General features: G+C 38.0%; 1 protein-coding gene across 1 annotated transcript in view; it reads left to right on the plus strand.

Moving 5' to 3' along the window:
- The window catches only part of IARS1 (isoleucyl-tRNA synthetase 1), a 97,625-nt gene that overhangs the window by 40,784 nt on the left and 40,350 nt on the right, over positions 1-16,491 (plus strand). Inside the window, exons 15-18 of the mRNA XM_071755392.1 lie at positions 8,822-8,948; positions 13,731-13,804; positions 14,132-14,326; positions 16,353-16,439. Of these exons, the coding sequence (XP_071611493.1) occupies positions 8,822-8,948; positions 13,731-13,804; positions 14,132-14,326; positions 16,353-16,439 (483 nt within the window). The remainder of the gene's footprint in view (positions 1-8,821; positions 8,949-13,730; positions 13,805-14,131; positions 14,327-16,352; positions 16,440-16,491) is intronic.

A 16,491-nucleotide genomic window follows, 5' to 3' on the forward strand; every position in this document is an offset into this window, starting at 1 on the left:
TCCAGTGGTGTCTGTTGTGTTTAAGGTGTAGTTTCTTAGGCTGGGGCTCAGAATGCTGGCCTTCTTCAGTATGCATTTATTTAAATTCTGGGGACTCCATCCTTCTCAAAACCTACTTTTTTGCTTTGGAAGAGACTCGATTTCTGAAAGAGTCACAGGAATAATACCCAGCTTTTAAAAAATTCTATTTTTGGACTCTCTGGGGCTTCAGCATGTCCTGAAAAGGAGAAGATTTGGGATAAATGCATTTCAGACTATATTAACCTTTGCAAAATGAGTTTGACTGCATTGCTTCTTTTGTTCCTATAAATGACTGATAGGTATATTGTCCCTTAAGAATAGGTGTACTCTTTATAGGTATCTTTTTTTATTAAATAGATTAAACATAGTTGGACAACCTTTGCAACCTGATTGCATATTTAATTAGTTTTTTAATGAATTAGCCTACTGGTAAAACCATAGTTATTCAAAATATATTAAATCCAGTGATTATCTTCATTTTTCAAAATGAACTTAACTTTAATTTTCCAGAATGATGACATGAGAGAATGTGCCAGCATTCTTGTAAAACTAAAACAAAAAAAAAACCAACCTACTCTCTTTCTCCCAACCTTTTTCTGATTGGAGTGGGAAGTAGCTTGTGCTGGATGTTGCTGAAAATGTAAAAATTGGAACAGTATTTAAGAGTCTGTGTTTCAGTCTTCAAGATCCTTTGCTGAATGTTCTCTTCACCACACAAAATAGCAGGAGAGATTATTAAAAAATAAATAAAAGATTGTATTTTGAATTCAGACAACCTACTGCTGTGGTCCTTGAGCTAGAGGGGCAGATTCAGCTGCTGTTCTGCTCAGGGCTGTCAGACCTTGGTTTCCTGTTCTGGAGAGACAAATGCAGCACCAAAGCTGATGTAAATGGTCTGGATTTCACCCTTCCTTGTTCATCCTATAGAATAATTTGCTGAAAGAGTGTTTTGGATGTAAGTGCAGACAAGCAACAGAGCCATGCCTTAGGCTCTGTTGTACAAAATAAGACTAATTCCAGTTATCAACAGTTCCAAGTTGGTATAAACAGCAAATTCACAAGTTACTGTGAAGAGTAAATGAGTGCAATTTGTACTTCATTTCTGAACTCCTGCAGCTCATGCTTCTGGCAGTGCATGTAATACTTTCATACTTGCATGCACATCAGTAGAAGAGGTGCTGCAGACTGTAGAGTTTGTATTTAAATATGAGCTTTGAACTCTTTATTTTTTGAAAACCTGCTTTGCTTCAATTTCTGCTTCAGTGACTCCTACAAGATTTGTGTGGAGCTAAGACTCTAGTGTTAGAGAACAGGTTTTTTTGCCATTGTTTACACAAGATGTACAATGCCAAGTGTAGTGGAAAAATGAGCATCAGTGGAAGGGAAGGGATGGAAGACAATAATGGACTTGAGAGAAGCCAAGCCTTGTGTTCTTGTGATGTCTTGGCATTGAAAAACTGAAGCATTGTTATGAAGAGCTCTGATGTGTAGGCCCTGAGTTGAAGGTATCCTTTTTTTGACTTAAACTGTTAGTTCCCATTTGAAAATATCACACAGAACATATCTGACAGGCCTTTTTGCTAGAACTGAGTTTTCTGGATTACAAAGCATGAACACAGAATGCACACAATTCCAGCTGTTCCTGTATGAGTGCTGTAAAACCAAGTGGTTTTTTTTCATGTGCATCAAGCATACTGATCTTTTGAGAAACTTTTAATTTTGGTCTTTCTAATCTTGCACCAGCCACCTGCTTTGCTGAGCAGCAAGCTGCCTCCCACCTTTTGGAAGACCTGATCATAAATTATATCCATCTTGTGGTGTAGAGCCCATCTTCAATAGAAAGCAAATGTTTGTTTCTACTAAACATTTATTTTTTATGCAGATGAGAAATCTGACTCTGTGCAAAGGCAACAGAATTTTGAGTCATAGCAGATTTATAAAACAATGGAGGAAAATCAGTTACCAAGTCTCTTGTTTTCCTTTTTTTTTTTTTTTTTAAGGTTATCTCACAGCCTGTTTTCTTTCCTAGTTTGGCATTAATAAATAATTTCATCTCATCTGGACAGTTTTAAACGCATCATGTGCTTGAGGGAGGATTTATTTTTTTTTTTTCCCTCGTATGTGACTGCAATTCTCACTCTTGGTTTTGAATCATCAGTCACACTGCTTTTAGTCAGGAAACGCCAATACATCCCATGTCTCCTCTCCAGCAGCAGCAACGTGCAGTCAGTAGGTGGCAACATTTCCCGAGGAAAAATTCAAACCGGTGTCATTGCCTGCAGTAGGAAGGTGGAAAAAAAAAATTGCTGCAGGGTTAGCCTTGTGTTTGTCTAATTTAGAGCAGCGTCAGTCAGAAGATTTTATTACAGGCTGTTATCAGATGCAGCTGAGGATTAGAAGTGAGTTTTGAGGCTTGTGCCAATTGATTTTGGTGGCTTGTGCTCTGCTACATCCTAATTTTGATGTTTGCTCCCAAAGCTGCTTGAGCAGAGCCTGACAGTTATGTACTGGATGCAGCAGATACCCTTTCAGTCCCTCTGGATGCTCATCAAAACCTTGTTCTTTGGTTCAAGGAGCAGTTTACTAAATAAAACTCCAAATGTCTGTTCACTAAGCAGTGACAGTACCTTGTTCTTGGGTAAATCTAGCTGCACATGTTGAATGTCTGCCACCCTCATAGGATTGCAAACACACCTGAATGGAAATATCTCTGACATGGTAATGCTGTTTAAAAGTACTTTGTGACTAAAAATGTTAGAATATTTGAAAGGAGGCTCTGCAGAAAGAAGAAAAGAGAGAGCTTGGTTTCTCACTGCTTTCAGGATGCAAGGATTTTTGCCCTCATTGGTAAGATTAAGAATTTTAATAGCAATTAGCGTGGTGTCTGGGTCATGCAAATATAATATCTCAGGATTTGATGGTGCTGAGTGGAGCTGGAAGCTGGAGGTTAAGGCTCCACTTAATCTTGAGCTGTGAGCCAGCTGTAGGCTGCTGACAGCAGGGCTGTGATGCAGTCTGCAGCAGCATTGCAGTCTCAGGCTGAAGTGTTTGTTGCTATGGGAACCTGGATAAAAGAGCAAAGACAAACATTGCTGTATCAGAGTGATTGGCAGCACTATTCATTTAGCAAATGCAAGCTGTGGATAAGGAGAAAATTCTTTTGCAGTGGTAGAGGCAACCAGGACTTGTGTGGGGTGTGTGGCTGTTCTAATAATCTTTTGTGAGGAGAGGAGGAGAAAGGGTCTGTGCTGCAGTGGAAATTCTGTGTGCTTTGCAAACACCTGACCTTTCTCTCTCCCCCTTTCTTCTCTTCCTCCTCCCCCAATGTTTAATTAGGTCCCTGATATGGATTGGTGCTAATTAAAGTGTCATAAGGGCACAAGTAGTTGCTTATTTTATCTCCTTGAATTAAAAACCATTAAAAATCAATTTGAGGGCATGTGGAAGGAGGCTTGTCATTAGAGTAAATTAACATAATGGAATTTTAGACTTTGTCTTCGAAGGATTGGTTAATGTTTAAGAAGAAAAGCAAATTCTAAACCTAAAACAAAAAATCAGATGCTATGCTGTGAATTTAAAAATCTGCAGACAGTTAAGTGATGTAGGAAAACTACTTAATCAGCTTTGATTTTGCTGTTACAACTCGCTTATCTTTCCAGATGTGATTCCTGATTTCAGGTGTCATGTCAAATTCCCAGCTCTCCAAATGAAAGGGGAGATCTTCTGAGAACCAAACAGATCAGATGCTGTCTGCTAATCTGATATTAGATTTCCCAGTTCACACTGGTTAAGCCAATGCTTTGTTTATTGGCTTTATATCAGAACTCTGTTGGGACTATTTTTGAAATAATTAATAAGCTAAGAGCTTCCTTCAGTTAGTAATTCTGAAGCAAATCTTATGCAATTCATAAAGTGTCTGTGGTTTTTCAAAGAATGTCCTGAATAGCTGATGAGAATGATGATGAAGAGTGAGAAAGGATTATTATATCTTTATGTAACATCTTAACAGCTTTTAATGGCAAATTGGTGATAGAAGACGTGAGGCTCTTGCTGTGGCAATATTTGACAGCTGTTTTCAGCAGTGATGTTTGTGTTTACAGAGAAGAGGGACAGTAGTGCTTGGAAACAGAAGTCCTACATCCTGTGGTGAGCCAACTCCCAGAGTCATCCAGAGCACATCTGAGCTTTGAAATGGAACAAGTTGAATTCAGTATTTGCAACTGTGTTATGTGCACAAGAGGGGGACTTCAAAATACATGTGCAGAAAAGGAATAGATAAAATAATCCTTTCTCTTAAGTTTCTTTCTGGATTATGTAACAATTATTGATGCCTTGCACATCTCTCTTCTGGAGACAAGAGTCAAAAATCAAATAGATTAATTTTAATTGATGCTGTTCCTTGAGTCTCAATTGATGAGTATCAAGAGGGGGACTTCAAAATACATGTGCAGAAAAGGAATAGATAAATTAATCCTTTCTCTAAATTTCTGGATTATGTACATTTTTTATGCCTTGCACATCTCTTTTCTGGAGACAAGAGTCAAAAATCAAATAGACTAATTTTAATTAGTGCTGTTCCTTGAGTCTCAGTTGATGGTGGGAAGACACTGGGTCAGCAGCTGTGTTAACTCACTGTTAGTGCACCCAGTTGTGCTCTGGGATTGAAGATGGGCACTGATTTGGTGTTTTCTAATCCATGTCCCTGTTACTTGAGTGACCTGGATGCTGAGGAGTACATAGACATTGAAGGCAAAGCAGTTTCTCTTGTGATAAGCTAATAAATGTTGTTAAAGGACAAGCTGTAGTTTTGCTCTTCGTGGGGTTTCTTTCCTGTCAAAAGGAATTTTTATTTTAGACACTATGTGAGTAGCTACTGAGAAAGGATGTGGGAGTTCACTGTACAGAGGTCTTAGCAATGCTTGAATTTAGCAAAACTCCAAATATGCTTCAAAAAAATAGGAACAGTCAAAAATGGATCTACCAATGTGGAGCAAATTAATAATTTTCATTGTTATGATTGAGGGTTTGATAGTAGGAGAGTGAGATGGAAATTAGCAGTCAAACAGGTTGAAACTGGTGCACTTTGAGTCCAAATCCTTCTGATTTATGATTTGACAAATCAGTGTTAATTCCTCTGTGTTCTGAACTTCAATTCCCTGAACTTCTCAACTGCTAAAATGAAGCTTATTTAGTGCACTGTCCTGGGTGCCAAGGAAGTGGAAATAGCTGCTCTCCCACACTCTTCTACAGGCATGAATCAAGAGGTTCCCAACCTGCCCAGACAGCAGTCTCTGTAACCTTGCTAAATGTTTGAAAAAGAGGTATGAAAAACTATCTGTGTCATTTTGCAGAGAAATTTGAAGGTCAAACCCAACACAAATTGTAGGCTGGCTGGGAAATAAAAATAGTGTTTTGAGCAGCACAGTTTTAGGAGCTGCAGCACTGGTTGCCTTGCTTGTCACACCCAAGTGCAAACTCAGTGGTCACCAGCATAAAACTGAAGGGGATTTGTTCCAGATACCTGGTTAAACATGAACATGAACATTGGTGTATGGGAAAGGGCTTTTTTTTTTCCATACACCTTTGTCTTGTAAAATAGGAACATTTATGTGGGTGGTCTTGCTTTTGTTTTTGTTTCATTCTTTTCAAAGCTTCTCAGTAGCCATGCTCTGAGGACAGTTTTGATGTGCAGATGTCAGTGCCTGGCCAGTTGTGCAGCCCTTGACTTTCAGGGGACTGTTCCAGCTTTTGGGCTTAGGCAAGCAGTGCTTAACACAGCCCAACATTTTCTGAAAGCTACAGACCAGCATCATTCATGCTTTTATTGCAGTCTTATCAGTGTCACAGGTCTGTTTGCAATGCACTTGGGAATACAGATGGAAAAATTAACAGGGGATTATGAAGGACACCAGGGGCTGGCAGATGAAATGCATTATTGTGTAGTCTCAGAGTGAGACAGTCTCTTCAGTTACTTCACAGGAGAAGAGGAAGCATTCCTCAGGCTGCCCTCATTCTCCTTAATTGAAGATTGTTTTAAAGCTTTTGCAAACTTAAGAAATCATTATTTTGGGTAAAGGGAAGACTAAAAAAAAAATGCTTCCTTAATTCGTAATGTGTACCTATGGCAGGATGTTACCTCTGTTAAAATTTTGCAAGAGATGTGCCAAGAGCACTGTTTAAGAGGACAGGATTAAAAAGAAATGGAAAAAAACATCCAGAAACACTAGCCTGGAGTTGGTATAACATAATGATCAGGTATTAGTAAAAACACTCTTGAGAATCCTCTGTTCTGTCGTAGTGAAATATTTAAATAGATAAATAAATATTTTCTTTTTTCTTATGCTGTGTAGGTAAGTCAGATCTGTCAGACTGAGGTATCCATAGGCAGATCTAGTGAGACTAAAGAAAAGGAGCAGGCAGTAGTCTTGAACTTGATGACTGGCAAGGCTGGTCTCTGCTGCAGAAACTCCTCCAGCTTCCCACCTGGAGGCTGGATCTGTATGGGCAGCATCTCTGTGGTGGTAGGAACCAATTTTTTTTTAAGTGACAGTGTGAGTGATGGGCTCAAAATGTGTTTGAGTTCTACAGGCTCTTACTTGATGGCTCTGTCCATGTTATTCCTGTGTCATACCTCTTAAGTGCCTTAAATCATTGTTGCAGATGTAGTTCCTGGTAGATGAAGTCGTTTGTGTTTTATGTTCCACTAAAAATTGGCAGCAGGGTCAGACAATTTTACCAGAAGAGGTAAATTATATGCTTTCATAGCTCAGAGAAAGGTCACCCCCCTCGTACATTTTTGTGGTTAATGTCCACTTTGGGGATAAAATTAATTTTTCATGCATGTGTTGAGAAGGCAGGGTTGAAACTCTTAGCATTTTAATGTCATTGGGGGATTGTTTCAGCCTCTAGCTATGTTAAATGGGACTAATAATTTCAGCTAATCAGTGTCTAACAACTTCTGAAAAATGGAAACTAGTTTAGGAGTGATGTAAAGAGAAGTTTTCCACATTACTGGAATGTTAGCAAATGCTAATGATCTTGGAACAGTTTCCACTTGTGTTTGGAGAGAGGGTCTCTTAAGGTCACCACAAAAAGTTAATGAGTCCCACTCTAAAACACATAGCAAAAGCCTCTATACTTCTCTAAATTTAAAATCAGGGATACAGATGTCATGTGAAACATTAGTCACTAACTTTGTTTAAAATTTTATATTACATTTTTGCTTAGGAAATGTTACAGAACAAAACCTTGAAACCAAAAGTGTATCTAGACAGGACTAGTGAAGCTGTGGAACTTCAAGCTGGTGTCTTTTCACAGAAATTTTTATCCACCTCAGACAATCTTCAGATCTCCAAATTGTGTCATCATGGGTAAAACTTTTTCAAAAGACAGTAGCTTTCATTTTTATCAGTAGATTTTTGGGGGGATGTTCATGTTTACTTCTAAAATCTCCTCCTAAGGGCCAAATCCTACTTAAATGTGTCCTATGAATCCATTCTTTTATTTTTCTCTAATGGATTCTTTAGTTTTTATTACTGTTGGGGCTGATCTGTGATTAGATGGCATTCTTCTTATTCTTCTTCAGAAAAATATATTTGATAGAGAACCAAGAGCTCTGAGAAGAGAAGAAAGAAGGGACTCAATGTTTTCTGTAGTTTGGCTGCTCCTTTTGTTAGGATCACAGGGCCTCTAAAGCCAGGTCATACTTTGGGAAGGGTCCTTCTAGTTGTACTGGAAAAACAAACCCAGAAAAACTTGCCATGGTTTGCTCAATAAAATTGTAGAGTTCTTTGTATTCTTGTTCATTCACAGCTCCTGTGAATCTGTGACACAATCTCAAGGTTATTTATCCTATGTGTTTCATTTAGTCTTCTAAAATTCACCTTTGGGCATGAAAAGGGTACATGGTTGACATCAAATCCCATTGCTTTTTCTTATCTGCTGTATTTATTATAATATATGTATATATATTTATTACAATTCATGTACTAGTTGTGTCAATAGTTAACTATTTGTTTACATCATAAGAGAAAACAATTGGTTTCTAATCCAGCCATGAAGCTGTTTGTTGTGTCCAGGATACTTGGTAGGCATCAAACTCTGTTAATATTGGAGCTCCAAGACACTTTCATATGATGAGAATTTGTCTTTAACATCCCTCAGAGACAGTACTTCTCAGAATGAGTTTTTAGTAAGCATTGGTATGGTTTGGTGTTTGGTGGAGGTGGTGCTTTTGGTTTTTAATGGGAGGATTAAAAGGGGAGATGATAAACAGCATGAAAAGACTTTTTTGTAGGATATTTCAATATGGGATTTCTTTATTCTCCAAGCCTACAGGTAGCATGCAGAAACCTGGATGCCCATGGTTATTGCAAAGTGCCTTTTGATGCTGTTAGTCCAGGCTTTTGAAATTTGGTAATTTTATTCAGCTCAAAATCAGTCACTGGTATTGTATCTGTTTGTAAAAGAAAAAAGTAGTATTCTTACCCATGCTTAGCCATAATCCTCCAATGCTGGACTGTCCTGAGGATTTTTGACATTCTTTCATTCTTAATTAATCTATTGCATGTTGCACATATTTTTACTGGGTTATTTTAGAGTAAAATAAACATGGTAGGTGAAAGAGAGGCAGAAGAAAAGTTACATCTTTGGTGGCAGGTCTGTAGGCCAGGACTGTAACAGGAATGTGCAGTGTGCTGACATGAACTTGTTTTGTGGATGAAATAAAGTATAACCATTCTTACCAGCTTTCTTTCAAGTGGAATGTAGTGCTAAAAGAATACTTTTATTTTTGGAACAGGGTTCCAGATTTTGTGAGGGAGAAGCGTTTTGGGAACTGGCTGAAAGATGCCCGAGACTGGGCCATATCCCGGAACCGGTACTGGGGAACACCCATCCCTCTGTGGGTCAGTGAGGACTTTGAAGAGGTGAGTGGGGAAAACCAAGTTTTGTACTTGACAGAAAAGCCTATCTGTATTTCTAAGACCAAAAAAACCTATCTGTATGTGTTGTTTGCTTATTTTGATAGCCTGTTTCATCTTTGGCTGCCACAGTCCTAAGTTCTACTGATGTTTTAAGAGTGTAATAGGTGATGGATTTGTGCATTTCTGTGCATGGATTTGTGTCTCTGTACAGTTCACTATTCACTGTTTCACATTTTCTTTACTTTTGCTTGAAAATGGCAAGGAATTTTTCTTGTTTTTTTAAATTAGAATCAATTTTATCTTTCCTGAAAGAATATGCAGTGTTGGTCGATCTAACGGAAATAAAAATGCAATGAGAAAAGGGCAAGGAAGACTTTTTTTTTTTTTTCTCTTTCAGCCTCTTATTAAAATTCTGATGCTCAGTTACTTGGAGCCAAAAGAATTGCTGAAGGCTTAAAAGCAAGACCACCAGATTAGAACAGTGAAAATAGATACTAGTAGGGCTGCAAATGTGAATGCAACAGACTGTAAAAATGTGAATCTAGTGGAATGATGAAAGTATATAATGGGAATGCTGGAAATGAAGGGGTTTTTAACTTGTAAGGTACCCTGCATACCATTGGTGGCATGAAGCTAACTGCACAGTGAATACAATTTTGGGGACTGCTGTTTCCTAAATGTCAGAACAGCCAAGTTTTAAAACTGCTTCTGAAGGTAGTTGTGTTTTTCTGTGTGGGTCAGTTCCACCAGGCACATCTGATAAGTGCTTCTTCATGCTTAGCAACAGGAAACTCTCATCAATGTCAAGATGTCCAGGGCAGGTAAATAGTGATGTCAGCACTGCAAGCCTTGGTTTTCAGCTCCCTTGATTTGAGCAACTGTTACTTGTGTTGTAGATGTGGAAGACCTGAAACAGAAGAGCAGATACAGGAGGAGTATTTCACTACCTTTAGCTGCACACCATAAAGCATGTTTTAGAGATACCAGGGGAGCAAGGGAATTACTCCTTGCACTTGAGATTTAAGTTTCTAAGAAAGTCTTGGCATTTGTGTTCTGTTCTATGCTATGAGTGTGTTTGTAAATTAATGGGAGAGCAAGTGCTTCAGTCTCAGAGTAGTTAAATTATAACATTTATTCAGAATTTTTAGATATAAACTCTCAGCCTTCAAACTAAACTTTTAAGTCCCTTGTTTGATATAAGTTTTTTTAGATAGAGAAAAGGCTTTCAGTTTTGTGCTGAAGTATTTCCAGACTTCATTCTACAGCTGAAAAAGATTGTGTAAAGATTACATTAGTCCCAGTCCTTGCTTCTAATAATTCATTTTCTGTCCCAATGGCTGTATTCCTGTGTGTTCAGGGTTCTTTGCTTTTTCAGGTTCAGTTTGTTTGTTTTTTAATAACCCTGTGATGTCTAGCTTGAAATATTGACCTTTCCTTTCAAATTAGTGCAAATATTTCTTGGAACATGGTGTTCTGAATAGTCATAGGAATAGCAACAGATCTCTTGTTTTTATCCATAGATGTTATATACTTTTATTCACACTTCTATGTCATGTTTCAGTAGTCCAGAATACCTTCTGGACCATGCTAAATTTCAAGTCAGGGTTTTTTTTAATATTCACTGTCTCTTTATGCATGTAGGATGTAGCATAAAAGCCCCAAACCCTTGGAAGTAATGTGGAACCTAAGGTGTAAGTGACATCTGCTCTCAGAAAAATATCAAAATTTTCTTAGTTTCAGAGCAGCCTAGTGCTGTGTGAGACTGCAGAGCCTGCATATCTTGTTCTCAAAAGTACACTTTGTCACCTGCAATTCTGCTGCACATAGTAAATTCTGGAGAAGTACTAACAGATCCTTATTTAATATACAAGAAGGTGAATTAATTGTTACTGAAGTGGCTTCTATTAGGAATCAATATCTGGGTTTCCAGTTTTCTTTTAGCTTTTGTTTTAGTCTTGCTTGAGCAAAATTACCAAGTCGAGATGCATAATGGAAGTTAAATTTTGAAACTTGTGTTTATTGCCACATTTTTGCAGAAGGTTGATAATTTTTTGTTCTTGAATCTCAGTAATTTACTCAAGTGGAGTCATTTGGATTAGATAATAAAATAATAAAATTCTTTATATCACCCAAGCTGGTAAAGCAGGCAGAGGTTAATTTTATAGGAGTTGCATACAAACTATAATATTAACTATTCAGTGATTTTATGAAAATTCTGATTGCTTCATTGTTTGCCACTTGTGTCACCTCACCCTCCACTGGTTTTAGTGAACCCAGTCTTGAGTAAGATTTGGAATGAGAGGACCCTGACTGTGCTCTCCTGAAGGGTGAGCAAATTTCTTCAGTCTGTTTCCACTGTGCTTGGAGGCTGTGTTAAGAATCCTACATCTACCTGACCTTAGCAGTCATTTATTTTTCTAATTACTATTCAGAACATACATTCTAAAGATCCCAGAATTTCTCACTGAAACACTGCATGGACTTTTCTTTCTGTGAACAATCATCACTTTTTAATTATAGGTACTTAAAAGTCCTAAAATAAAATTATAAATATAATATATAAATATAATTAAATTATAAATTATAAATCAATGATAGCAAACATTTGTACTTAATTTGTGCAGAACTGTGTCACAGGAACATTGAGATCCACAAATGCTGCTGGATGGCTTTGTTCTTGTATTTACATGGATAATCCTGGATATAATGCAAATGTTAATTTTGTTAAGGGTATTTTAACTTGACCTCTGATTTCACATCATGTCTCAGTGATGCTCAGTCCCAGCCTAGGAATCTCACTCTTTGCTGTCCACTGGCAGGTGTTGATACAGCTGGTTTTGTAGCTGATGTGGCAAAAAAATCAAGCAGAGGAGGAACAAGTGACTGGGGCATGGGGCCAGGCTACTGAAGTAGTCTTTGCTTTTGAAGAAATGTAATTGAAGGCATTGCTTTGATTTGAGAGCATAAAGCAGATTTTTTTTCTTGCACAATGACCTAATGAGGGGTCAGATACTTCTGCATTGTTCTCTTGCCTTTCAGTATATAATAATCTGCCCTTGGGGGAACATCTGGCTAACTTGGAGAAAGGCAGTTGTTTGCTGGTCATACCTGCATTCCTCTGGTGCTTGTTAGGTTTCTCATGTGGATTGGGAGTTATTTCTTCTATGAATGTGTTCTGCTGTCTGCAGTTCTGTAAATGCAGCCAAGATTCAGGAGCTCACTTGAGTACTGAAATTCTTGCTTCAAAAATCAACAACTTTTAACCCAGAGCATAGTGTGAAGGTATGTTCAAATATATAGGCTAGCAAAGATAAGGAAACAGTGGATGTGAGGGCATTTTGTGCCTGTACTGCTAATAATACCTTTTTTTTTTTTTTGCTCAGCACCTGCTGCCTCCTCACTTGAGCTTGGATGGTTGCTCATGGGGCCACTCAGTGAATGAAGAGCAGATCTGGGTTAAAAATAGTTGGTTGATAAAGGTGCATTTTTAACTGGGATCAATCCCTCAGTGCAGATTATTGTGCTTGATTTTCATAAACATTGTAATGCTTCCCTCTCTGTAGAAAACTAAGGTAAATAGACAAGTTTTTCATTAAAAATTAGATTTCCAAAGTACGTTGCCCCCAAAAGATGGTGATTGATGCAGATGCAGAAGATGCAGATCAGTAGTTGAATCAGCCTGGGAAAATTGTGGCTTAAAAACCAAATCACACTGAGTTTCTATCTGTAATTCCTAAGTTTTTTTGGAATTAAATACACCAAAACCTTTTGGTCAGTCACAGTTGCTGGGTGTATGCATATGCATATATTTAAGACTAGCTTCAAGAATAGACTGGTACTCTTACTTACTGTAAGCTAAGAGCAAGCTATAAAGTTATTTTATATAAAAAATGCCTTCTCACAGCTTCTCTGCTTTGGTACATTTAATTCCTTCCCTGTCAGATCAATCAAAACCAAATTTTTTGGTGTTAATTCTGAATTGGGCTGATAGCATGTGGGACTGGGTGGCCAAAATCCAGACCTGTACTGCAGCTTGTGGCTTGTGAATCTTGCAGATGGGAGAGGGCCACAGGGCTCTGGGAGGGATAAACTTGATTAAAATGTAAAGCAAAGAAAGTTTTGCTTTTCTCCTTCAGCCCTACACACAATTTCTCCCTATCATTTGTTTCATCAACATTTCATGATGTTGATGTAAGTGTATTGCTGAAACCTTTTGCTTTCTAGTGTGTTGATGTAATAAAATGAAGAGAATTCTGTACCTTTCAGAACAACCACTGTGCTAGATGTGACACTTCATTTTTCACTTTAAGTAAGATGCCATTAATCTGAGCAGTTCAGTGTACCTGGGCTGGAACACTTACACACAATTATGAGCAATTTAGCTGCTTGCTTTAACTTCAGAAGAGAAACCCATGATCTGAAAGTCCTGTCTGTTCAAAAGTCAGCATCACTGCATTTTCTGAAGTGATGGTGGTGTGGGTTGTTTGAAAAAATCAAACACAGACAAGAAAACCCCACCTTTTTTGATAGCTGGAGAATATCCTACTTCATTCTGTTCTCCAACTATTCTGGCATTATTTGTTTTGAATCAGGGCAGTGGTCTCTAAAATAATTTGCTGTTCTGTTAGTTTCAAGAACGGGACCTTGCACAAACTTTTTGTTGTATTTCAGCTCGATCAGCTACCTCAGAAGATACTGGCTCACCTACAAATCTCCTGTCTGATGTTATAAGGAATTGCTAAGGATTGCAAATAACTGACTAAATTTTTGGAGTGTCTCTTACAGGTAGTTTGTGTTGGTTCAATAGCAGAACTGGAAGAGCTGTCTGGAGTGAAAGTCACTGATCTCCATCGAGAAAGGTTGGACATAGAGACTTTTAACTCATTCCTAAAAATGGTTGAGCAGACATAAAAATTACTGGTTTTCTTTGCCCAAACCCTGTGAAACAGAAAAGAGTAGGAGGACATTAAATTAACATGTATAAATTTTCCTTTCTCCTGCTAATAAAAAAAAAATTAATCTCTAAAGAAGCTTCGAATTATAAAAATTGTTAAAGGAAATGCTGACAATTTTGAGGAATCTTTAAAATTAACCCCCAAACTCTTGTCATACCTAATGTTAACTTTTTTTGTGCTAATTCTAGGGTTTTTTTGTTTAGAATTTGTCCATCCTTTTCTTTCCCACAGCATTGACCACCTAACTGTCCCTTCACGCCGTGGCAAGGGCTCGCTGCGCCGGGTGGCTGAAGTGTTTGATTGCTGGTTTGAGAGTGGCAGCATGCCCTATGCACAGGTCCATTACCCTTTTGAGAACAAAAAAGAGCTTGAAGATGCTTTCCCTGCTGACTTCATTGCTGAAGGCATTGACCAAACCCGAGGATGGTAATTTTCTGCCACTTTGTTCTGGGATATTATTGCCTTGCATCTAACACTATTATGTGTGTGTGGTCCTTTAATATTGTAGAGATCAGTGAATGTATGATTTATTTATTTTATGTTCTTCCTCTCACTAAAAGGCAAGGTATTCTTAATAAAAGCTTAGTGCCAAAATGTTGCAGAAAGTCAACACATTAATAAGCAATCTTCCCTCATGAAAAACATTGCTAGGTAATAGGGCAGGTCTTCGGGCTGCTCAGGAGGAATCTCAGCAACTGAAATATCCCAGAACTTTCAGTTAAATACTTGAAACAGAACAGCAATTGAGTCAGCCCAGCTGGAAGTCAGTGTTTGGAAGAGCTGAAGCCAATGTACAGGCTTGTAATTCTTGCCCCCTAGAATTTGAATTTTTGGGTTTATATTCGTGGGGAAAAAGAAATTTGTCAAACCTTCTGTTGTTAAGATCTATTTACAGGAACCATATTTTCCAAGTGTAAGCTTTATCTGCTTTTTTGATTCCTCTCTGGTCAACTGCTCTTCAGTCATTGATGAAATATTTTCTCTGAGCTCAGATTTTCTCAGGGTAATGTTCTCATACTTAACATGCATGCACACATACACATAGTTTTAGCTTTGGCATTTTTAGGTGTTTGTTCTCTTTTTAGAGCTTGAGATTGGCTGTGAGAATTGACAGATTTTTAAGATGAATTGTTCTGTTTTCTTGATTAGTACATTTCACTATGTACAAGTTAGAATTCTTCCACCCAGCACCTTGAGCTATTAATACTAAATAAACTAAATTCCCTTGGAGCATAGTTGCCACCTAAGGGCTTTAAAAGTAATAATACTAATTAGTATTTCTGTAACATGGCTCATTATGGCCCAAAAAGGAGAGTTAAAAACTTAGTTTCCTCTCTTAAATCTGAGAAAACAGAGGAAAAAAAAACCGAACCAGCAACAAAAATAAAAATTGTGGGGATGTTGTGTGTTGTTTTTTAGTAAAGGAGACAAATGAAGAACACATGATAAAAACATGTAAAAGACATGGTCAGAAACTCATTTTCTTCCTCATATTTTATAAAGATAAAAGGGCATTTTGGCCAAAAAATGAAAGTGAAAGAGCAAAGGCTTAGATGTTTGTGTTTAAGGGTTTTGTTAAGAAGGCTAAAAATGAGCAATTTTTAGAAAATGGGGATTTACTGGGCACGTTTTTGTGTACAGGTGGAGGAGTGTTAGAGTTCATGAATTGTCAGTGCAAGTTAATAAAGGGAATTTGTATCCTACAGTGTGAACTGAGGTGATTGGGAGAGTTAAAAGCCTGTCTGAGAGTTGTCATCAAAAGCATCAGAGTTGTCATTACTGCATTTATAAACCTTTACAGAGCTTTGGACCCTCAAGTGTCAGAGTAATGCTTTTACACTCATAGGCAGCTTTTGGACAGAAACTACTTTGGAATATGCAGGTGGAGTGTTGGGTTTTTTTATTTATTTTTTTCACTGAAGAGTTTCTCTACTGAATCTTCATGCAAATTGCCTGGTTCTGAGGCACAGCCTCCTGTGTTTTATTCTAAATCAATTAGCTTTTGTATAATGACCTGCTCTTTTAAGGTTGCTAAGCAATCATCAGTGTGCTACTCCTTTTTAACCAGGAAAGCTGTGCCTCACCTTCCAGTTGTTTCCTTTAAAATAATTGCTATCCATGCAGTTACAGGAGCTCATATATAACCTGCCTGGTGAAGGTTCTGACTCCTGAGTATGGAATAATCACATCATCTGGCACCTCCATTTCATTTTGCAGATACCATTGTGTACTGAGGTACTGAACAATGGGTTCCTGTGCTGCTCCAGCAGGGATTTCTTCAGTGTCCTAGAGATTTATGGAATTACTTTAAACACATCAAACTGGGTGGGGGCAAACCCCCTGCTGCCCTTTGGTGTGGGAAGCACCTACATGTTTTCCAGTGATGGAAAAGGACATGCAGACTTAGCTTGATATATTTAGAAAGCCAAGTTTCTGTTGCTGCTTGTTTCAGGTTCTACACTTTGCTGGTGCTGTCCACTGCTCTTTTTGGAAGGCCTCCTTTCAAGAATGTCATTGTGAATGGCCTCGTTCTTGCCAGGTTGGTGTCTTTGTCACTGCTTTCCTGAACACATTTTTAGCCAAACAACACT

The sequence above is a fragment of the Heliangelus exortis genome, chromosome 12, assembly GCF_036169615.1.
Source record: "Heliangelus exortis chromosome 12, bHelExo1.hap1, whole genome shotgun sequence".
NCBI classification, from domain to species: Eukaryota; Metazoa; Chordata; class Aves; order Apodiformes; family Trochilidae; genus Heliangelus; species Heliangelus exortis.